At 40.9% G+C, this 24,718-nt stretch overlaps 1 protein-coding gene across 6 annotated transcripts in view; it reads right to left on the reverse strand.

The window, feature by feature from the left end:
- The window catches only part of SPIDR (scaffold protein involved in DNA repair), a 324,477-nt gene that overhangs the window by 217,182 nt on the left and 82,577 nt on the right, over window positions 1-24,718 (reverse strand). For all 6 annotated transcript variants that reach the window (XR_013814915.1, XM_079795887.1, XM_079795886.1 and 3 more), the window contains exon 6: window positions 10,264-10,514. Coding sequence is in view for 5 of the 6 variants with exons in the window: in XM_079795887.1 (XP_079652013.1) it covers window positions 10,264-10,514 (251 nt within the window). In the remaining variant the exon portion in view is untranslated. The remainder of the gene's footprint in view (window positions 1-10,263; window positions 10,515-24,718) is intronic.

The following is a 24,718-nucleotide window of genomic DNA, read 5'->3' on the forward strand; positions in this document are numbered from 1 at the left end:
GCAACAGGCCCCTAGTCATTCTAATAAAAATCTCCTAGCATTAAAAAAAAAGTCAGGAGATCCAAGACAGCAGCAGACCAAGTGGATGTTACACTCACCTCCTCCCAAGCCAACATGGAATTACAAATAAAATATCCAACAGTCAACCTGAATAACCAACTGAAGACTAGCTGAATAGAAGTCTTATACCTAAGGATTTACAGAAGAAGCCACATTGAGGCTGGCAGAAAGGGCAGAGACATGAAAAGGGCTGGCCCCGCCCCACAGGCGGCGGCTGAGGTTCTGGAGGGCCATGACCGTTGCAAAGGTCCACCCTGAGGAGCATGGGATCTCAACCTCAGGCCAAGCTCCACAGCCCATTGCACCAGACAGCTGGCTGTGAAAGTCAGCGATTCTGTCTGCCAGAGAGAGACCGGAGTCTGCAAAAGACATAGGCACCCTCCTAAAGGGCCAACACACAAAATCTCATTCGCAGTCACTCACCCTGGGCTCTGGAGGAGGCAGGGTGGGACAGACTGGAGTTGTGTGAGCAGGGACTGGGGTTGGTGGCTTTGGGGAGAGAAGTGAGGACAGCAGCCGAGAACTCTGTGCTGAGTCATTCTCACACCACAGACCCCATTTATCTTGGATGAAGCCCTCCCCTCTGTGGGGCATCATCCTGGGGGAAAGTAATAACCCAACCCTCTAAACTCCATATCACCCCAAGCTGCAAAGCTCATGCCCTGCTGAGGAGTCTGCTGCCAGGACCGGGGTATAGAGATCTGGGCAGACTCAGGGGGTGTCAGTAACTGAGTGGTGTGGCTTTGGGACAGAGGTCATTCACTCCACTTAACCCTGAATCTGACTGGCGACTACCTCTCATGGGAGATCCTACAGTCCCATGTTCTGGGCTCCAGGTGGCCTGACTCTCTCACTGACTAGGTCTGGGCAGAAGCTCAGACAGACTGAGTTGTGTGGCTCTAGGTTGGGGGCCATGTTTCCCACACATGCCCGACCAGTGCAGAGCCCTCCATTCATGCAGCCAAATCTTGGTCTGTTTTGGCCTGATAAACTTTGCAAGCCTCACTCTGACAACACCCTGAGACCCCCCGCCTCACCACAAGGTTCACCGGACACCGTGCAGGTGGAAACCAGACTTGATATATCCTGGGACATTTGCTGAATGGCCTCAGACCTAGCACGAACACTGAATTTGAAGCTGTATCATTCTGGTGACTCACTGAGAAACTGCCTCATTCAACTCCAGCAACACCAGAGGGTCTTTCAGTGACTGACCCAGCTGTTAAGTGGAGGCAGATGCCAGCGTGCCTTATGACTTTTGCTGACCTGTCCCTGGGCCAAGTGCTGGTAAAAGCAGTTTGCACACCCAGACACAGCAGAGACGGGAATCCACAAACGGTGGGTTACTTTGTAGCTCCAAACAGGTTCCCAGGGCCAGTCACAGTCAGCATCTAAAACTGGCCTGCATCGAAGTATCTACCAAGGGGTCCAAGAATCAACAAACCCAGTAGCCAGCTTCAAACAAGATCAGAGCAGGATCCAACTAACTTCACAAGAAGCATAACTAAAGAAAGATCTTGGCAGACACCAGACCCTGCTGAGGTGAATTCTGCTTCGTGTGGTCAGCACCTGCACAACAGCTCCTACACTGCAGTTGGGGTCAATCCTCACAGTCAGCAACCTGAGGGTCAACCCCATAGAACTGGCCAATAGCAATCAATTACAACAAAAGGACTCACATAACACACACACAAGAGACAATCCTTGAGCACTCATTTCAAAGGATCAAGAAAACTGTGCCAGTGGGTCCCAAAGTAAATCTACTATATAAGGCTACCCTATGAAGAGTGAGAGCCACAGCAGATCTACATAATGCATAGAAACAAACATAAAGAGGCAACCAAAATAGGGAGACAAAGAAACATGCCCCAATGAAAAGAACAGGGGAGTTCTCAAGAAAAAGAGCTAAATGAAATGGAAGCAAGGAATTTATCAGATATAGAGTTTTAAAAAATGGTTATAATGATATACAAGGAAATTAGTAAAAGTTCAACATAGAGATAGCAAGCATAAAGAAGGACGTGGAAACCACAAAAATGAACCAATCAGAAATGAAGAATACAATATGTGAGGTGAAGAATATGCTAGAAAAAATAAACAGCAGGTTGGATGAAGCAGATGCTCAAATCAGTGATTTGGAACACAAGGTAGCAGAAAACATACAATCAAAGCAGTAAAATAAAAAATGAATTTTAAGAAATGAGGATAGCCTGGCCAGTGTGCTCAGTGGTAAAGGGTTGACTTACAAACCAGGAGGTCATGTTTGATTCCCAGTCAGGGCACGTGCCAGGGTTGCAGGCTCAATTCCAGGTAGAGGGCTTGCAGGAGGCAGCCAATCAATCATTCTCTCTCATCATTGATGTTTCAATCTCTCTATCCCTCTCCCTTCCTCTCTGAAATCAATAAACATATTCTTTAAAAAATAAATTAATTAAAAATATAAATAAGTAAATAAATAAAGATAGATTAAGGTACCTTTGGAAAAACATGAAACATGACCACATCTACATCATAGGGGTACCAGAAGGGGGTGAGAAAGAGCAAGGGATCAAGAATCTTTTTGAAGAAATAATGACAGAAAACTTCCCTAACCTGGTGAAAGAAAAAGATACACAAATCCAGGAAATGCAAGTCCCAATCAAGATGAAGTGAAAATGGCCAACACCAACACACATCACAATTAAAATGCCAAAAGTGAAAGACTAAGAGAGAATCTTAAAAGAGGCAAGAAGAAAGCAATTAGCTCCCTACAAAAAAAAACTTCCCATAAGACTGGGGAAGCTTTTTTCTAGGTAACTATTTGCTTTCTTCTCGCTTTTTTTTTTTTAAAATAATTCTTTATTGTTGAAAGTATTACATATGTCCCTCTTTTCCCCCCATTCGCCCCTTCCTGCCCACTCCAGCCCCCCACCCCAGGCCTTCAGCATCCTATTGATTATATCCATGGGTTATGCATATATGTATACAAGGACTTTGGTTGATTACCTGCCACTCACCTTGCCCTCCCTTCCCTCCGAGATTCTGCACTCTGTTCCATGCTTCCACTCCATTTATCAGTTTACTTTGTTACTTAAATTCCACATATGAGTGTGATCATGTAATACTTGTCTTTCCCTGACTGACTTTTTTCACTTAGCATGATATTCTCCACGTCCCTCCATGCTGTCTCAAAGGGTAAGAGAGGCTTCTTTTTTACTGCTGCATAGTATTCCATGGTGTAAATGTACCACAACTTTTTTATCCACTCATCTACAAGTGGGCACTTGGGTTTGTTTCCAGATCTTTGCTATTGTAAATAGTGCTGCTGTGAACATAGGGGTGCATACATTTTTTCTGATTGGTGTTTCATCCTCTTGCTTCTTTTAAGATTCTCTTGCTTCCTCAGATATTCTTCATTTCTGACTGGTTCATTTCTGACTGGTTTATTTATTAAAAAGTATGTTTTTATTGATTTCAGAGAGACGAAGGGAGAAGGGAAAGCGAGCAAGACCTATATATATATGCTGTATCAACAAAAACATTTCAGGCCAGAAGTTATTGGCATGAAATATTGAAAGTGATGAAAAGCAAGAACCTACATCCAAGACTATATACCCAGCAAGGCTATAATTTAAAACTGAAGGAGAGTGCTCACTTTGAGGGCACATGTACTGAAACTGGAAAGAGACAAAGATTAACATGCCCCCTGAGCAAGGATGACATGTAGATTCATGAAGTGTTCCACATTTAAAAAATAAAAATAACACCTTCGCAGAAAAAGAAAGCTAAAGAAGTTCTTTACCACCAAACCACTATTACAAGATATATTATAAGGTTGAAGAAAGAAGAAAAAGTTAAAAAGACAAGACAAAGGTGAAGAAGGAGAAAGAGAAGGTGAAGAAGGAGGAAAGGAAGAGAAAGAGGAGGTGGAGGAAGAGGAGGAGAAGAATGATGATGAACATAATTAAAAGATTAAAATGGTAATAAATATATACCTATCAATTATCACTTTAATTGTAAATGGCTTAAATGTAGTAATCAAAAGTCATATGGCAGCTGAATGGATAAGAGAGCAACACCCATATGCTGTCTACAAGAGACAAACTTCAGAAGGCAAGATATACACAGACTAAAAATAAAGAGATGGAAAAGAGATATTTCATGCCGATAAAAATGAAAAAAAAAAAAGCTGTAGAGCAATACTTATATTTGACAAAAGCCTATAATAAGAGATAACAAAGAAGGACAGTACATAAGGATAAAGTGAACAATCCAACAAGTGGATATAACCCTTGAAAACATTTTTGTACCCAAAATAGGAGCACCTAAATATATAAAGCATATATTGATGGGCATTTAATAAGAGAACAGCAGTAAAACAGTCATAGTAGAAAATTTTAACACCTCAATGGCTAGAGTTCCAGGCCAATAATCAACAAGAAATAACATCCTTAAGTGAAACACTAGATAAATGGATTTAATTGATGTCTTCAGAGCATCTCACACCAAAGATTAGCAGAATATACATTCTTTTTTAAGTGTACAGGGAACGTTTTCTAGGATAGACCACATATTAGGACACAAAACAAGTCTCAATAAACTTAAGAAGAGTGAAAACATATCAAACATCTCCTCTGACCGTACTATTATGAAACTAGAAATCAATCACAAGAAAAAAACAAAAACAACAACCCAAAATCTATATGATATAGCGAAAGTAGTTCTAAAAAGGAAATTCAAAGGATTACAGGTCTATTTCTAGAAATAAGAAAAATCTCCAACAATCTAACTTTACACTTAAAGGAACTAGGAAAAGAACAACAAAGAAAGCCCAAAGAGTCTAAAAAAATAGTAGAAAAGATCAATGAAACCAACAGCTGGTTGAAAAAGCTTTAAAACGACTCAACAAGACACAGAAACCATGTCATCTTGAAGGGGGGGGGGAACAGCAGCGGCTAGGGGCAGAGCCTCACCACCATCCAGATTAGCCTTGGACACCACTACAGACCCACACAGTGAGCCACAAACCAGCGGAACCTCACAAGGGACCCCCGCTGCAGGCTTTTGGGACCCCACACAGTGAGTCGCATACTTGCACGTCACCCTGCCCCCAGTCTTCAGAACCCTGCAATGAGTTGTAGAGTCGCACGCCACCCCTGCTGTGGGCTGTGGGACCACAAGGTGAGTTGAACACCAGTGAGACCTCGCAGATGATCCTCAACACGGGAGCCAGGAACCCAAGCACATCCACAACAGCTTGCACAACGAGGTCAGGGGTGAGCCACATAGTCAGACAACCTGTAAGGAGACTCCATTCATGAAATGACAATAACATTCAAGACCCAACTATATTAGGAGAATCCAAATAACTCAAGTAGGGGGCTTTCCTAAGACACCCAGCTAAGAAGATCTGAGAGACTATACCACTGGGTCCCACAAAACACCTACTACATAGGACTACCCCCCAAAAAATAGAAACAAATACAAAGGGACAGTGAAAATGGGGAGACAAAGAAACAATTCCCAAAGGGAAGACAAGGAACTAAATGAAATGGAGGCAAGTAATTTGTCATATAAAGAATTCAAAGTAATGGTTATAAAGATGCTCAAACATCTGGCTGAAAATTACAAGCAACTCAAAGAGAATTATAAGCAACTGTATGAGAAATACAACAACATGGATAAGAATCAAGAGGAAATAAAGAATGACAAAGCTGTAATAAAGAACAGCCTGGAGGGTTTCAACAGTTCAGCGAGTTAGAAGACAAGGTAAAAAACAACAACACCCAATCAGAGTAGCAATTGGGAAAAAGAATTAAAAAGCAGGAGGAGAGTATAAGGGAGCTTTGGGACAACATGAAATGAAACAACATCACATAGTAGGGGTGCCAGAAGGAGAAGAAGCTAAGAATAGAAAACCTGTGTAAAAAAATAATGACAGAAAACTTCCCTGACTTGGGGAAGAAAAAAGTCACACAAGTCCAGAAAGCACAGAGAATCCCGAACAAGATGAACCCAAAAAGATCCACACCAAGACACATCATAATTAAAACAGCAAACGTTAAAGGCTACAAGAGAAACACAGAAAATTACCTACAAGGGATCTCCCATTAGACCAGTGGTTCTCAACCTTTCTAATGTCGCAACCCTTTAATACAGTTCCTCATGTTGTGGTGACCCCCAACCATTAAATTATTTTCGTTGCTACTTCATAACTGTAATTTTGCTACTGTTATGAATCGTAATGTAAATATCTGTGTTTTCCGATGGTCTTAGGCTCTACAGCAGTGGCTCTCAACCTGTGGATCGTGACCCACAGGTTGAGAACCTCTGCTGTAGAGCAAAATTACAGTAGCAAAATTACAGTTATAAAGTAGCAACGAAAATAATTTTATGGTTGGGGGTCACCACAACATGAGGAACTGTATTAAAGGGTCGCGGCATTAGAAAGGTTGAGAACCACTGCATTAGACTATCAACTGATTTCTCAACAGAAACACATCCAGTCAGAAGAGAGTGACATGACATATACAAAGTAATGAAAAGAAAGGGACTGAATCCAAGACTACTGTATCCAACAAGGCTATCCTTCAAAATTGAAGGTGAAATCAGCAGCTTCAAAGATAAAAAAAAAAAAAAAAAGCTAAAGGACTTTATCACCACCAAACCAGCAATGCAAGAAATCCTAAAGTGACTTTTGTAAAAAGAAGAAATAGAAAAAGAGGAAGAAACACAGGCATAAAGAATAAAAATGGCAACAAACAAGTACCCATCAATAATAATCTTAAACATAAATGGTTTAAATGCTCCAATCAAAAGATATAGGATAGCTGAATGGATAAGAAAACATGACACATATATATGCTGTCTACAAGAGACCCATCTCAGAACAAAGGATTCACACAGACTGAAAGTGAAGGGATGGAAAGAAACTGTTCAGGCAAATGGAAAGGAAAAAAAAAGCAGGGGTAGCAATACTTATATCTGAAAAAAATAGACCTCAAAGTGAAGACCATAACAAGAGATAAGGAAGGCCACTTCATAATACTAAAGGGATAGATACAACAAGAGAATATAATTCTTCTAAACATATATTCACCCAATATAGGAGCATCCACATACATAAAAAATTTCTGGAAGATATAAAGGGAGAGATCGACAGCAATACAATCATAGTAGTGGACTTTAATACCCCATTGACATCACTGGATAAATCCTTTGGACAAAAAAAATCAACAAGGAAAAAGCAATCCTAAACGACTCACTAGATCAGATAGAACTAATTGACATCTTCAGAACATTTCACCCCAAAGCTACAGAATATACATTCTTCTCAAGTGTATATAGGATATTTTCAAAGACAGACCACATGTTAGGACACCGACTAAGTCTCTACAAATTCAAGAAGATTGAAATCGTATCAAGCATCTTCTCAGATCACAATGGAATAAAGTTAGAAATCAACAATAAAAAAAACTCAAAAACAAACACATGGAAGCTAAATAGTATGCTATTAAAAAATGAATGGGTTACCAAAGAGATCAAAGAAGAAATAAAAAACATCATGGAAACAAATGACAATGAAAACACAACAATCCAAAATCTATGGGGCACAGTGAAAGTAATCCTGAGAGGAAAATTCATAGTACTACATGCCTACTTCAAAAAAGAAGAAAAAATTGTAATAACTTATCTATCCTACAACTTAAAGAATTAGAATGGGAGCAAAAAGAGAAGTCCATAGTAAGTAGAAGGAAGGAAATAATAAAGATCAGAGCGGAAATTAAATGACATAGAGACCAAAAAATTACAAAAGATCAATAAAACCAAGAGCTGGTTCTTTAAAAGAATAAACAAGATTGATGAACCTCTAACCAGACTCACCAAGAAACAAAGAGAGAGGACCCAAATAAAATCAGAATAGAAAGAGAGCTGAAGTTAACAACTGACCCCACAGAAATACAAAGGATCATAAAAAAAAATACTCTGAACAACTCTATTCCAGCAAACTGGACAACTTTGATGAAATGGACATATTCCTAGAAAAATACAATCTTCCAAACTCAGTCAGAAAGAATCAGAAAACCTGAATAGGCTGATAATTACTGATGAAATGGAAGCAGTAATAAACAAACAAACAAACAAACAAACAAAAACTTTTAGCAAACAAAAGCCTTGATCCAGATGGCTTCACAGGAGAGTTTTACCAAACATTCAAAGAGTAAGTACCACCTATCCTCCTCAAACTATTCAAAAAATTGAAGAGAAAGGAACACTTCCAAGCTCTTTATATGAGGCCAGTATTACCCTAATCCCAAAACCAGGTAAAGACACTACAAAGAAAGAGAACACAGGCCAATATCCCTGATGAACATAGATGCTAAAATCCTCAGCAAAATTTTAGCAAATCAAATCCAGCAATACATTAAAAAGATCGTACACCATGACCAAGTGGGATTTATTCTGGGGATGCAAGACTGGTACAATATCCGCAAATCCATAACTATGATACAGCACATTAACAGATTTCAAGACCAAAATCATATGATTATATCAATTTATGTAGAAAAAGCATTTGACAAAATCCAACACCCTTTTTTGATAAAAACTTTCAGCAAAGGGGGAATGGAGGAATCATACCTCAACATAATAAAGGCCATATATAAAAAACTTACAGCCAACATCATACTCAATGGACAAAAATTAAAACCATTTCCCCTAAGAACAGGAACAAGACAGGGATGCCCACTTTCACCCCATAGTATGGCCTTAATAGGATTGGGAACATCACTTGCTATAATTGCACACAATTGATTTCAACAAAGACATTCGAATCACTGTAATTGGCTTCTTTTCTTGTTCTCTCCAGAGACTACTACAAACGACCACCATTCTCTTTTGAGGCTATAACTTCCAAACTCTGAGCATAAGGGCTTCTGTCATATTTTATGTTAAAAACAAACAAACAAATAAATAAGTAAAATGATATATACAGTATATAGGAAACAGGCGTGAACTGACTCAACATACTTCATCTATCCCACCAGACTCAGTCATATCCTTATACTCTTCCTTTCCTCCACTCCTACGCTCAAGACAGGCCTCTCCGCTCCAGGCCTTGCTCCCCTGCTTTTGTTCTTGGAACTGACAGAGCAATTATTCCTATCATCTGTCTAAATCTGTCTCTCCTTTTCTCTGAAATCTCTTTAGACACTGGATTCCTTTCAAGCCACTAGCAGTAACCTCCCCACTTTCCTACCTTAAATCCCTCCTCCTAGCAGAGGAGTCACAAAACTGTCTCCACTCCTTGAGTTCTGGGCACTCCTTGATCCCTAGTCCCTGGCTTCTTTCCTACTAGCCCACAAACATTACTGGAGTCTCAGTGTGCATCATCCTTCTTGCCATGTCTTGATGCAGACATATCCTAAACAGATACAAAAACTGTGCTCTTCGTAGCTACGTTTATTCTTCCTATTGGAAATCCTTTTTCCTTGAAACACTGCTCTCCACAGATTTGCCTTCTTGTTTTCATTGGGGTTTTGGTTTTATTGTTTTGTTCTTATTTAAAACACAAAGAGACAATGGATTACACAGGGTTGGGACATGTCCTCAATGGTACATCTCTTACATGCACACCAGCCAGTTTCCTGTCCTTGAGTCTTTGCTCTCTCGTGCGTCTTTGTATTTCCAAGTATTTCCCTAGTCCAGTGGTCGGCAAACTGCGGCTCGCGAGCCACATGTGGCTCTTTGGCCCCTTGAGTGTGGCTCTTCCACAAAATATCACATGCAGGCGCGCACGTACAGTGCGACTGAAACTTCATGGCCCATGCGCAGAAGTCGGTTTTCGGCTCTCAAAAGAAATTTCAATCGTTGTACTGTTGATATTTGGCTCTGTTGACTATTTGCCAACCACTGGTCTAAGACATCACCTAAAACACTGATGCTCAATAAAATTTGATAAACCCAAACAGCCAAGCTCCATTAAAGAAAGCAGTCACATAAGCTGGTTATGACTGAAATTGAATGCTCAACTTGGATGAGCTATTCCCTAAATCATCTCAAGAACTTAAGACTTCCATAATTACTTATAGAGATTACAATTCTATTCTCACAATTTTCCTTCCCAAGTAAACAGGTAAGCATTTTTAAATTACCATTTTAGATATGTGAGGTGTTAAAGAAAGAGAAAAGCTTAAAAATATTTTTTTAAAGGTGTAATTTCACCTTGAAAGCTGCTTCTTATTTGCTGACTTTTCAGGAGTCCTAGGCAACTTCATCTGTTTCTGGGGGGTATACAAAATGTTGTCTGTAGATTTCACCCTTGGGATTATCTGTCTCTCCATAACTTTTCCTCCATCTGATCCAAACTCCATGGGGTGTTTGTGAGAGGATTCGAAATCAATGAAGAAGACATTCTCTGAGTTATCTTTACTTTCACTATCTGATGAATACTCCAAAATTTCTGTAGAACTTGCCTGAAAAAATTAAGAGATATGCAATTAAATTTGAAGAATTCTTTATTCAAGTACTTATTTATACATGTCTATTATTCTATTCCCTTATAATTATAATTAGTAAATAACTTTAAACATACAGTATCTTAACCTTTGTACATACAGTAGCTTAAACTTCTATTTTGACATGAAATCCAAAATATCAGGCCATATAACCAAAGTCAAGATGAGATTAAACCAATTGTAAGCAAGATATTCTCTCATAGAATCCACCAAATTAGGTACAAATATTCAATCTTCCTTCAGTAAACTAACAGAAATGTGCCAGATAGTCAGTTTTGAAAACTGAACTAATAACACCAACCTAAATGGCCGATGAAAATCACTACAACCTAACACCTATTGGAAAACATGTAAATTTTTTTGGATTTTGAAATTTAATGTGAGGTAAATAATATTCAATATTTCTTATGAACCAAAGAAAACTGCCTCTTCATGTGTAAACTACTTAATTTACCAGAAGTCTCCAAGGGTAAAGATGAAAAGTAGACTTTCCAGCACAAATTCAATATAATATTTTCCAGAGACTAGTTTTAAATTGCTAATATCATCAGGAACTATATAAGAATATTAAGTCACTGCCTCTTTTTCCTAACATTTCCTAAAATATTTCTTTTTCCCCCAACTCAAATTTCTAAACTACCAAAATAATATTTTGAAAAATGGATTACAAACAGAAACTCACATCACATAGCCTAACTGGAGAGGAAAACCAAAACTTTCTTCTGTGATGTTCTCCATCTTTGTCCAGACACACACTAAAACTCTTAAATCTGGTATGAATTTTTATTTTCCCATCACTTGGCTTTGCAAGTCAGTCCCAGGTTGTTCTACTGTCAGCAACAATTCATCCTTCAACACCAATTTTTCAGTGTATTAGTGGCCCCTTTTAATTTAATACCTATACATTTTAAATTTACTAAATGTAAATTGTATATTTAGTTAAATGGATCTTCTGTGCCTGTATAATTTCATAGTGTAGTACGGGTCCCTCAGGAAGAGCTCTGTTTTGATAGCTCAACATGGATTGTGTCACTGGCACTGAAACAGGCACCTGGCTAAAGACAGTGAAGAGGCCACGGTATATATAAGGATTATTATCTGTGGGTATATGTGTACGCATGTGCATTGGTACATGGAGGGTAGCACTAGAATTTTCACCATTTGCTAATCTACATAAGACAAAAGGTTTATCACATTTGGCCCTTTAGAGGATTTTATAGTTACATCCTCTTTAAGAGCTAAAAAGGACATAACCAATCCCCATATCTCTTTCAAAAAACTGCTTGGGTAGTCACCTGTTACTAGGAACATTTAAAAGAAGAAAAAGTAAGTTAAAAAAACTCTAATAGCTTAGTTCCTCTACCCTTTTCACAATCTCAGTTACATGCCTAAATTACTGTAGGCAGGTGCTAATCAATAAATAAGCCCTGTGGTCACATGTTTCCCCTATAACCCAGCTTCTCAATAATAATTAACAATAGGCCATAAAAAAACCCACAATAATTTAGTTAGAAAATTAAGATGCTCGACACTAAAAACTTCATACATTACTTGAGAATTCCAGATTTAAATTCATCTTTTTGTTATGAAATGTCTTTTCATTTAGTTCCCTAAAGTTTTGCATTTCATCCTAGAACAGGGTTTCACAACCTCAGCACTGTTGCCATTTTTCTGAATAAGAGTGGGCTTCCTGTACAGGGGCACTGAGAAGTGGGTGAACCCCCACAAACTCTAAGCACGGGACCCCTCCCCACTCCCTGTCTCTGCCCTTCCCACCCTCTAACCCCACATGAGGAGAACTTCAGGCCCATAGGCCTCAGCCTCACATTCCTGGCCTCAGGGCCACCTACATTTCTCGATCCCCGACACTGGACACTCACGCTGTGACCGTCCCCAGCTGCCACCGACCCTACCTGAGCCAGCTTCTGTCTATGGGACTGAGCCCCAGTGGAAGGAAGAAGAGTGGTCCTTCCACTTGTCCCAGGCTCCTCGGCCTAGGACAGGAGTTAGGGACAAGGGGGAGGACCAGTGTGTGGGCGTCAGGGGGCCAGTGCCCACCTACACCCCCAGTGACCGAGGGCAAGCTCCTCAGAACCTGGCGAGAAAAGGCAAGCATGTCCACACCACCCTCAGGGCCACTCTATATTCTTGATCACCTGCTGGGGGAAGACTTCTGTGCTGCCCAACAATACCCCATGTTTGGGGCCCCTGAATGTCCATCTGCCCCACCAGGCCAACTCTGCACTCCATGGCGCACCCCACCTGGACGCTCCCTGGGTGCTACTAGGAAAGTAGAAACAGCAGGTGGGATGCCCCGTGTCAACCCTCTGCCATTAAATCCACAAAGAGAAAAACAAACAAAAAACACAACAAATAAATAATGCCTTTAGCAGTCAATCAAAAAGACAAACAATGCCTTAACCAGCACAGCAAATCATGTGTTCTTCACATAGGAATTTCTAAGAAGAAACGAAAGGCATAACAAACACCTTTAAGAAAAGACATCTAGAAGCCGTCACTTTAGGAGATTGTATTTTAGAACTCCACCCAAGCCCATTATCTCAGATGAATGTGGAGAAAGTCTCCTCACATGGACACACAGAACCACAGCTGACCAGTCACAGCTGTTTTAGCCCCAGCCTGACAGTCAAGAACTCATTTTCTTTGAGAAAGGATGTGTTTGTGTGTGTGCACGTGCATGCATGTGTATAGATGTGTGTGCTGGGGGTGGGCAGGAGAAGGCGGGGAAAAAATCAAAGATAGGTCAGAGGAGCCTGCAGCTTCATAAGCTCAAATTTATATTTTATATATTGTAGAATCAGACTAAAGAGAACGAAGAGCTTTAAGTTTTAGAATGATAAAGACTTGGTTTTGAATCACAACTCAGCTTTTTCATTGTTTTGAGACTTTGAACAAGTTACTTCACTGACTCTCCCATTCCTCAGTTTACTCCAAAAATGGAAAATTATTTCAGCAATATTTCAAGAATTACAGATAACAACTCTTTACTATAAAGTATTTCAAACACATAGAAAAGTATAAAAATATATAAAAATGCATGTTCTCATCGCCACCCTATCACCTTGCATCAAATCTTAACATGGTGCAAATCTTCCTTGGTAGCTTTTAATGATGCAGTTGAAATTTTCTGTATCTCTCTGTTCCATGTTCCTCCTTCCTAGAGGAGCTTTCTCCTGAGTCACATCCTGTTTTTATTTTTTAATCACACACACTAACACACACACACACACACACACACACACACACACACACACACAGACACACATATTATCTAGTACTATTTTGAAAGCTTTTAAATTTTATATATTATAAAATGGTGGTGTCTCAACACAACTCTAAATGACCTTACGTATTTTCCGGCGTATAAGACAACTGGGCTTATAAGACGACCCCCAACTTTTCCAGTTAAAATATAGAGGTTGGGATATACCCGCCCTATAAGATGACACCCGGCGTATAAGACGACCCCCGATTTTTGAGAAGATTTTCCTGGGTTAAAAAGTCATCTTACACGCCGGAAAATACGGTACTTTTTTTATCAATATAATTTTTTAAATATTTATCCATAAAGTTCTATTTCAGTGCTACCCAATACAAGAAACATACATAATTTCAAATTTTCTAGTAGCCAAATTAAGAAGATAAAAAAGAGGTGAAATGAACTGTAATAACACATTTTACTTAACCAAATATATCAAAATATAATTTCTTTTACTTCTTCGCTCTCATCAGAGTCACCTTTACCAGTCCCTTCATGGCAATGTCAGCTTTTGCTATCATGCACCTGAAAACTTGTCCAGCCTCTACCCATTACTCAGTTCCAAAGCCATTTCCTCATTTGAAGGTATTTGTTACAGCAGTACCCCACTTCTCAGAACCAATTTCTGCCCATTGTCTGCTCGGGTTGCCTTAGTAAAAAATCATAGACTAGGTGGCTTAAACAACAGACATTTATTTCTGTGGAGGCTGGAAGTCCAGGGTCAAGCTGCCAGCTGATTAAGTTCCTGGAGAGAGCTCTCTTCCTGGTTTGTAGTTGGCCACTTTCTTGCTGTGTTGGGGGTGGGGAGATAGCTCCCTCATGGCTCTTCTTATAAGGCCTATAATCCCATCATGAGGGCCCCAACCTCTAATCATTTCCCAAAGGCCCCATCTCCACATACTATCACATTGAGAGTTTGGGCTTCAACATACGGATTTGGAGTGGGGTGGATGGGATACAATTCAGCCTATAGCAGTCTCTTTTACACTTTTTAGTTTTTATCTGACAAGTATGAAATGGTATTTCACTCTTGTTTAAATTTGCATTCCCATGATTATTCACAGGATTTATCATCTGTGCACTTGTTCATTAGCTCTTCATAGTTCTTCTTCAGTGAACCGCTTATTTATATACTTTAACCATGTTTCTAGTAGGAGAGACAATTACTTTTTAATTACTCGGGTCTATGTGTTGCAAAGATGTGTCATCAGAAAATTTACAATTTAAAAGTGACAGAGGAATAAAAATAATATTGAATGTAAACTGTAATTGAAATTTTAAAAATAAATAGTTACAGAGGATGAACCACTATATAAAATTGACATCCTTTAAGAAAATGTTCTCAACCAAAGATTTTTAAACCATTATTATTACTGGTAGGCTGCTGAGTGCCACACAGTAACCTAATGTACTTGGGCAAAATTACTTTTCGTTGAAAATTTTTATTCTTTACCAAATCATTTTATTAGGAAACTAGAGGCCCGGTGCACGAAATTCGTGCACGAGGGGTGGGGTGTACCTCAGCCCAGCCTGCACCCTCTCCAATCTGGAACCCCTCAAGGGATGTCCAACTGCCCGTTTATGCCCGATCCTACTGGGCCTAAATGGGCAGTTGGACATCCCTCTCACAATCCAGGACTGCTGGCTCCCAACTACTCGCCTACCTGCCTTCCTGATTGCACCTAACTGCTTCTGCCCGCCAGCCTGATCACCCCCTAACCACTCCCCTGCCAGCCTGATTGATGCCTAACTGCTCAAATGCCAGCCTGATTGCCCCTAACTGCCCTCCCCTGCATGCTTGATCGTCCCCAACTGCCCTCTCTTGCAGGCCTCGTCCCTCCCAACTGCCCTCCCCAACTGCCCTCCCCTGCTGACCATCTTGTGTCCACAAGGGGCAGCCATCTTGTGTTGGAGTGATGGTCAGTTTGCATATTACTCTTTTATTAGATAGGATAGAGGCCTGGTGCATGGGTGGGGCCAGCTGTTTTGCCCTGAAGGGTGTCCCGGATCAGGGTGGGGGTTCCCTTGGGGCGTGGGGCGGCCTGGGCGAGGGGTCTGTGCTGGTTTGCAGGCCGGCCATGCCCCACCCCGGCGACCCAAGTGGAGGCCCTGGTATCTGGGATTTATTTATCTTCTATAATTGAAACTTTGTAGCCTTGAGCAGAGGCCAGGGCAGGCCAGGGCAGGCGGGAAGCTTGGCTTCCTCCATTGCTTGAGGAAACCCAAGCCTCCTGCTTGCTCCAGCTCCGTGGCTGCCGCCATATTTGTTGGGTTAATTTGCATACTTGCTCCTGATTGGCTGGTGGGCATGGCTTGTGGGCGTAGCGGAGGTACAGTCAATTTGCATGTTTCTCTTTTATTAGATAGGATGGATTACTTTCCTCGGATGCTGGATTTCAAGTACCAAAATAAAGATTTAACTTGTTTTCTCTTAAAAGAATTATATTTTCTCCTGCTTCCTTTGGACAGCTAAATAATGCCACCCTCTAAAAAGTTTCATGTAAGAATACTTCATTCAGGTATATAGCCCAGTTACAGAAATAATACATTAGAATAAATTAGGATCTTTGATAGAAAAATTATTATAACAGTCAAATTCATAAAGTCAAAAAGTAACTATGTGGCTATGATCATGATTTGCTCAAGTTTAAAATATAATAAAAGCATTAATATTATGATTCTTTTTATCCAATGAACTTTAGAACTAGGAGTCTCCTGAATTAATGATTAAATATCACAAACCACAAGATTAAGATATGAGCCCAGCTGGCATGGCTCAGTGGCTAAGGGTCAAACTATAAACTAAGAGGTCATAGTTCAATTCCTGGTCAGGGCACATGCCCGGGTTGCAGGCTCGGTCCCCAGTGGGTGGCATGTAGGAGGCAGCCGATCAATGATTCTCTCTCATCATTGATGATTCCATCTCTCTCTCCCTCTCCTTTCCTCTCTGAAATCAATCAATATATATATATATATATATATATATATATATATATATATATATATATATTTTTTTTTTTTTTTTAAAGATTAAGATGTGAGCAAGGAGTAGTTCCTGTGAAATCAGTCATCAAAGGCCAGGACCACATTCTAATCTGTCTGTGGCTGAAGCCACTGGCAATTTATCAAAACTATAGTGTTCAACATTGATTCAGTTTCCAAAAATTAGCAATACTGCTGTGGTAGACATCTGTCATAATTTCTTCCTGACTCTTCTTTTCAGAGAACAAACCACCTATCCCTGTAGAGGACAGCCTACAACCTCTGAGCAGCCACAGGGATGGCCACGAAGGTCTAAGCAGCCATGTGTCTACTATGATTGGCCTAAGGTAGACAACTGGTCAAAACTGAGCCAATCAGATTCATTTTCTCCAGATTTTGATTTGAGAGATTACAGTGTCTGGGAAGTACAAGCTAGGACACATACTAATAATGAATCTCTGAATGAAAGATGATGAGTTCCTCCTGGTGAGGGTTCCAGAGCTGCCCTGAGGCCCAGTTCACCTTTTCACCTTTATTTTAGACTAGAGGCCTGGTGCATGAATTCGTGCACTGGTGAGGTTCCTCGGCCTGGCCTGTGGAATCAGGCCAAAACCGGCTCTCCGACATCCCCTGAGGGTTCCTGGATTGCGAGAGGGCACAGGCCAGGCTGAGGGACTCCACCGGTGCACGACTGGGGCCGGGGATGGACACAGGAGGTTGGCCAGTCGGGGAGGGACCGCAGGAGGACTCCAGGGCGTGTCCGGCCCATCTAGCTCAGTCCCCATCGGCTGGGCCCCAGCAGCAAGCTAACCTACCAGTCAGAGTGTCTGCCCCCTGGTGGTCAGTGCCCATCATAGCAACTGATTGACCAGTTGACTGTCTGTCCCCTGATGGTTAGTGCACATTATAGCGAGCGGTTGAGTGGCCTTAGCATATCATTAGCTTATTATGGACTAGCGGATGACCAGACAACCAGACACTTAGCACATTAGGCTTTTATTATATAAAATATTTTTGGTTTTATATATAAGATTTATATAAATATATGAATAAATTATATATTAATCAATAATTACATATAAAATATACAAGTTATATGTAAAATATAGTTGTCTATTAATATATCCAGTTATAAACAAGTATATACTTTTACATATATAAAAGATACATACTATATATGTACATATTTACATATATACATATACATACATACATATATGTGTGTGTACATGTGTGTGTGTGTGTGTGTGTGTGTGTGTGTATGGTGTCCCAAAAATATATACATGCACTTTGAATAATTATAAAGGCAGTGTTTATTAAAATACATTTTATTTTCAAAATTGAGCTATCAGATGTTGAAGTGTGTATACATGTTTTTGGGACACCATATATATATTGGGTTGACCAGCCAACTGTCTGCCCCCGGGTGGTCAGTGCACATCATAGCAAGCGGTTGAGCAGCCTTAGCATATCATTAGCATATTATGCTTTGATTGGTTGAATAGACAACTGGACACTTAGCATATTAGGCTTTTATTATATAGGATTCCTCAGAATATACAAGCACGAATCCAGTAAATTTCCTCTTCCTCTTAAACTAGGTAGATTTGTTTTCTGTTACTTGCAACCATCTGCTAAATACTTTCAAATAGAGAAAACGTTCCATTAAACTAATATTAATACAGTATGCACTAAGTGTAAGGCTAATGCAAGATAGAAAATTTAATGAGACATAGTTCCATAAAGAGCTTGAAATCAAATAAAGGAGATATTAAAAACATGGCTCACACTAAATGTTTTGAATGGGTAAACAATGAAGCTTTTATTTCCGACTATTTTGAAATTAGCAGACACACTGGAAGAAATAAAACCTCTACTAGGTTTCAAAGGATTGGAAAATTCTTAACAGATGAAGATGAGAACAGAGAGAACAAGGCATATAAGGCAAGAAAGTACAGTGGATACTTGAGATACACAGACAAGTCCAGACAAATGAAAGTTTAGAGTTTACAGGAAGCAAGAGACCATAATACAAACAATATAAGGTGGGGCAAAAGAGGTTTACAGTTGTTCGTGTGGAAAACAATACAATAATAAATAAATAATAATACAAGAATAAACTCTGTTTTGCATACCCACAACTGTAAACCTACTTTGCCACACCCTGTATAATCCTCCAGATGGGGTATGTGTGTGCAGAGAGAGCACACACGTTTTCTTACATCAAGATAAATCAGCACTCCCATCAAAAATGGGGAATGTATTGTCCAGGAAAGAATCTTGTAAGAGAATACAGCGTTTAAATAATTAAAGAGCTACACTGAACTGGCGTGTCCCATTTCCTGTAAATCAAATCTTAACCTAATTCCATGTATGAAAGTTTACATGTACAGAGTCCTCTTAGATAAAAACTGTGTCTACTAACAAAGTAAAAAAGCAGTCAGTCTAACTGCAAGATTAAGCAGTGCCTCTGTGGTAAAGCTACCTCCACAACATATGAAATAAATTAGCCAGATGAATCACTGCTCTGCCAGAAATTACATCTTTTCATTCTAAAATTTATGAATAAGTCACACAAAGAGCAAGAGTGGAATATCAGTAATAAATGATCACTTCCTTATTTTTATTTTTTTATTTTTTTAAATATATTTTATTGATTTTTTACAGAGAGGAAGGGAGAGGGATAGAGAGTTAGAAACATCGATGAGAGAGAAACACCGATCAGCTGCCTCCTGCACACCCCCCACCGGGGATGTGCCCGCAACCAAGGTACATGCCCTTGACCGGAATCGAACCCGGGACCTTTCAGTCCGCAGGCCGACGCTCTATCCACTGAGCCAAACCGGTTTCGGCACTTCCTTATTTTTAAATGATACCTTTCTAGCTAAATCCTTTTTTAATCAGCTGGTAAAAAAAAGTAACTAAACTAAAATCGTTCCTTGAAATAACCAATTATAAAACAAAGAACAGCTCACCAGGCATATTTCATGCAAAAACAAAAGTCTCACAGACCCTGGTTTAAGCCTAGGCGAGAAGGCATGGGTGGTTGCTTCAGTGAAGACACCGTGTGCACCTGCTGCCATGGGGCAGGTGCTGGCTGTGCCCTGATTCACACAGCCAGGCCTGCTTCCCCAGGCCACATCCTGCAGCACACTGGTTTCTGCTCTCTGAGGCTTCCCAGCCAATATTGACTAGGCCCAGACCTGCCTTATAGAATCTTATGAGATCACTGAGAGCCAGGCTGAATTCACCATGTTAATTCTGGGTTCAGCCTCCCTTTCTTAAAGTCACACTACTAATGAGAACAGTCAGTAGCATTTTAAGGAAATAAAATGAGAATTATAAGGCCCTGCCTGCTTAGAAACTTTTAAATCCAAAGAGTTACAAGGTGGGGACAATAGCAAAAATCAGAAGATAAGCCATTGTAGCTGTGGCAAGTCAAATCACCAAAATCAAGATACCTCTTAAAAATCAGGGGAAATGAAAGAGTGCTAGAGGCTGATAAACCAGCAAATTTAGTTAGCAAATGCTTTCATTTCCACTCCAGTTGTAAAATGGAATTTACTACAAATCAATTGAGGGCCTGCTATGTAAGTATCAAGAATCACTCTGGCTACAATGGATGTAGTGGGAGAGGACACCAAAATAATTACTTATGCAGTCTTTAAATTCCAGCGGAATCCCCCCCCCCGCCTCCCCCTCCCCCCCTCTCTCTCTCTCACACACACACACACACACACACACTAAATATGTGGGTTAGTCTCTGGCGATTTATCAAGAACTGCACTGATTGTATGAAAAAGAACAGCAAAACCAAAAGAATACCTCAAACCCCCAGTTACTAACAGAACTTTATTTACTATTGGGATTAAAAATCAATAAAAGCAACATAAGTCTAGGCAACAAAGAGTCTTAAACTACTGACAGGAGATATACGCTCCCTCTCTATTTGGTGTGCGTGTTGTAACTGAAACTTTATTCGTGAAAATCAGATAGAGAGGGAAAACAAAAGCTATAGATTTTCTCACACATTGAAAAGAAGACAAAACACACCCATCTTTCCTGAGGTAAACAGGTTTAACAAGCTACACCCATGGGTACACCTCTGCAAACACTTGGCTTGTCTTTCCTGAACTAAATATGTTTCCAACCTCAAATTCCAGCCTGATGAGAACAAGAGAACTCAAGTTCTATCAATGTGGGTTCACAAAGCGCCATTCCACCACATAATGTCCAAAGCATCCGCTCTGAAGAGCCCCAGGAGAAAAAAAACACAAACAAACAAACAAACAAACAAACAAACAAACAAAAAAACAGCCATGGCAAAGGCATCTTAAGAGAAAGGGGAAAAAAGAGAAATTACAAGGCTCAAGAAGAAACCTCCTGGGTCAAAGTTCACCTAGCAGCTGCTGAGCCCAGTGGAGAAGAGCAGAGTTTGCCTGAGGCCAAGCAGACTCCACAGCACCTGCCCGGAAATACTAGGTGTACCGGTTAATAATGCGGATTTTTTTCAATAGCTGGAGTCACACATATGTTGATACTAGAGGCCCGGTGCACGAGGGGGGGGGGAGGGGGGAGCGGGGGGGGGGAGGTCCCTCAGGCCAGCCTGCACCATCTCCAATCTGGGACCCCTCGAGGAATGTCCCTCTCACAATCCAGGACTGCTGGCTCCCAACTGCCCACCTGCCTGCCTTCCTGATTGCCCCTAACCAGATTTGCCTGCAAGCCTGATCACCCCCTAACCACTGCCCTGCCAGCCTGATTGATGTCTAACTGCTCCCCTGCCAGCCTGTTTGCCCCCAACTTCCCTCCTCTGCTGACCTGGTCACCCCTAACTGCCCTCCCCTGCAGGCTTGATTGCCCCCAACTGCCCTCCCTTGCAGGCCTGGTCCCTCCCAATTGCCCTCCCCTGCTGGCCATCTTGTGGTGGCCATCCTGTGTCCACATGGGGGCAGGATCTTTGACCACATGGGGGCAGCTATCTTGATCTTGTTTGTTGGAGTGATGGTCAATCTGCATATTACTCTTTTATTAGATAGGATAGAGGCCTGGTGCATGGGTGGGGGCCAGCTGGTTTGCCCTGAAGGGTGTCCCGGAGCAGGGTGGGGATTCCCTTGGGGCATTGGGCAGCCTGGGCAAGGGGCCTGTGGTGGTTTGCAGGCCGGCCATGCCCCCCGGCGACCCAAGCAGAGGCCCTGGTATCTGGGATATATTTATCTTCTATAATTGAAACTTTGTAGCCTGGAGCAAAGCCAAGCCTTCTGCTCACTCCGTGGCTGCTGCCATTTCTGTTTGGATTTGTTTACCTTCTATAATTGAAACTTTGTAGCCTTAAGCTGAGGCCTGGGCCGGCCAGGGCAGGTTGAAAGCTTGGCTTCCTCGGTCGCCGGGGGCAACCCTAGCCTGCTATCTCCAGCTCCGTGGCTGCCGCCATTTTTCTTGGGATTTATCTTCTATAATTGAAACTTTGTATTCTTGATTGGAGACCTGGGCCCGCCAGGGTGTGTGGAAAGCTTGGCTTCCTCTATTGCTGGGGAAACCCAAGCCTCCCTCCTGCTCTCTGTGGTGGCAGCCATCTTGGTTGGGGTTAATTTGCATACACACACTGATTGGCTGGTGGGCGTGGCTGGTGGGTGTAGCGGAGTGATGGTTAATTTGCATATTACTCTTTTATTAGGTAGGATATATGCAATTTTATATGTATGCTATTTGTATTGACAACAAGCTTCAAAACTTCATATGTCAAATTTGCTGAAGGTGTTAACATCATAGGTATTTTTACACTTTTAAATTTAAAAAATGTTAAATTTCATGCCAAAAAAGGAGCATTTATGGCAAGATTTAATTCATTACTTTATTTTGAAGAAAAGTGCTGCTGAATACTTCGGGAAGCTTATGGTGAACACGCTTCATCTCAAAATACTTGTGAAAGCTGGTTGAAACGCTTTAAAAGTGATGATTTCGATGTGAAAGACAAAGATGTCCAGGTCAATCATAAAAGTTTGAAGACCAACAATTACAAGCATTATTGGATGAAGATGTGTGTCAAACTCAAAAACAACTTGCAGAAAGATTAAACGTTGCTCAGCAAACAATTTCTGATCATTTAAAAGCAATGGGAAAGATTTGAAAGGAAGGAAAATGGGTGCCATATCAACTGAATGAAAAACAAATGGAAAACCGAAAAGTCATCAGTAAAATGTTGCTTCAACAGCACGAAAGTTTTTTTTGCATCGAACTGTGACTGGCGATGAAAAATGGATTTATTTTGAGAATCCCAAATGCACAAAATCATGGGTTGATCCAGGTCAACCATCAACATCAACTGCAAGGTCAAATTGCTTCAGAAAGAAGACAATGTTCTGCGTTTGGTGGGATCAGGAAGGTGTGGTGTATTATGAGCTTCTAAAACCAGGTGAAACCATTAATATTGTTTGCTACCAACAACAAATAATCAATTTGAACCACGCTTTGATAGTGAAATGACCAGAATGTGCCAGAAGACACGGCAAAGTAATTTTGCTTCATGATGACGCACCATCACACACTTCAAAGCCAGTTAAAGACACGTTAAAAGATCTTGCCTGGGAAGTATTAACCCACCCGCCATATTCACCAGACCTTGCTCCTTCAGAGTACCACTTGTTCTGATCGATGGCACATGCACTTTCTGAGCAGCACTTCAAAACATATGAAGAAGTGTCAAATTTGGTCTCTGAATGGTTTGCCTCAAAACAAGAAAAGATCTATTGGGACGGTATCCACAAATTACCTGAAAGATGGGGGCAATGTGTAGCTAGCAGTGGACATTAGTTTGAATAAAGCACTTCTGATGTTTCTCTTGAAATTATTGTGATTTCTTTGATTACAAAATCTGCATTATTAACTGGTACACCTAGTAGGTCCATGGGGTTCGCTACAGTGACTACAGAGTACAAGAAAGAAAAGCAGTTCTGCCCACACGGTGTGGCTCAGTGGATAGAGCGTCGGCCTGCGGACTGAAGGGTCCCAGGTTCGACTCTAGTCAAGGGCATGTGCCTTGGTTGTGGGCACATCCCCAGTAGGAGGTGTGCAGGAGGCAGCTCATCGATGTTTCTAACTCTCTATCCCTCTTTCTTCCTCTCTGTAAAAAACCAATAAAATATATATTTTTTAAAAAGCAGCCCTTTCTCCGAGGAAAACAGTGTATGGCTGTGGAATAAGGATACAGTCTGTGATAAAACCTGTCTGGCCATTCTCTCTGTTTCAAAACAAGTTGAGAGAAAGACAGCCCTGAGTCTTTCTGCAACACCGCCTCCAGCAGACACCGTCAGGAGCAGCACACTTTGTCCCTGGTCTGCTGGAGGCTGAAGGGCCATCCAACTCAAACCTATACTCATAACCGGGACCTCAAAATTAATAGAGGAGCAAAAAGATGACAGCATGTTCTAAAAAATTAATGCTTATTTATGTAAATGAATCCAGAAGGCAAGACACGGGCTTTTCTGGTTATAAGCCAGGGAAATAGATGGGTGTGTGCTGGGCACTGCAGCTGCATTACAGGGAAGCAAGCAGTTCCAAGCTTGTGCCCTGCCCGCTTTGGACAGGTTGCCAGGGGCCAGGCATGCACAGTAACTAACACTGGCTTGCACCAGAGAACCTCCCAGGAGGCCCGGGAACCACACACCAAGTGGCCAGCTTCGGAAAACATCAGAGCAAGATCCAGCGAGCTCCACAGTAGGCACCAAAATCTGCTGAGGCAAACTCCACCTTTTTAAAAAATCTTTTCTTTTTATTTCATTGTTCCTTCTCTTTTTTCTTTCATATCTCTTATCTCTCTCCTTTTCGTTCTATTTTTTCCTCTTTTCTTTTTTATTCATTTTTTCTTTTCATATTCTGTATTTTCTTTCATTTATTATGA

The sequence above is a fragment of the Cnephaeus nilssonii genome (assembly GCF_951640355.1).
Source record: "Cnephaeus nilssonii genome assembly, chromosome: 18".
Lineage (NCBI taxonomy): Eukaryota > Metazoa > Chordata > Mammalia > Chiroptera > Vespertilionidae > Cnephaeus > Cnephaeus nilssonii.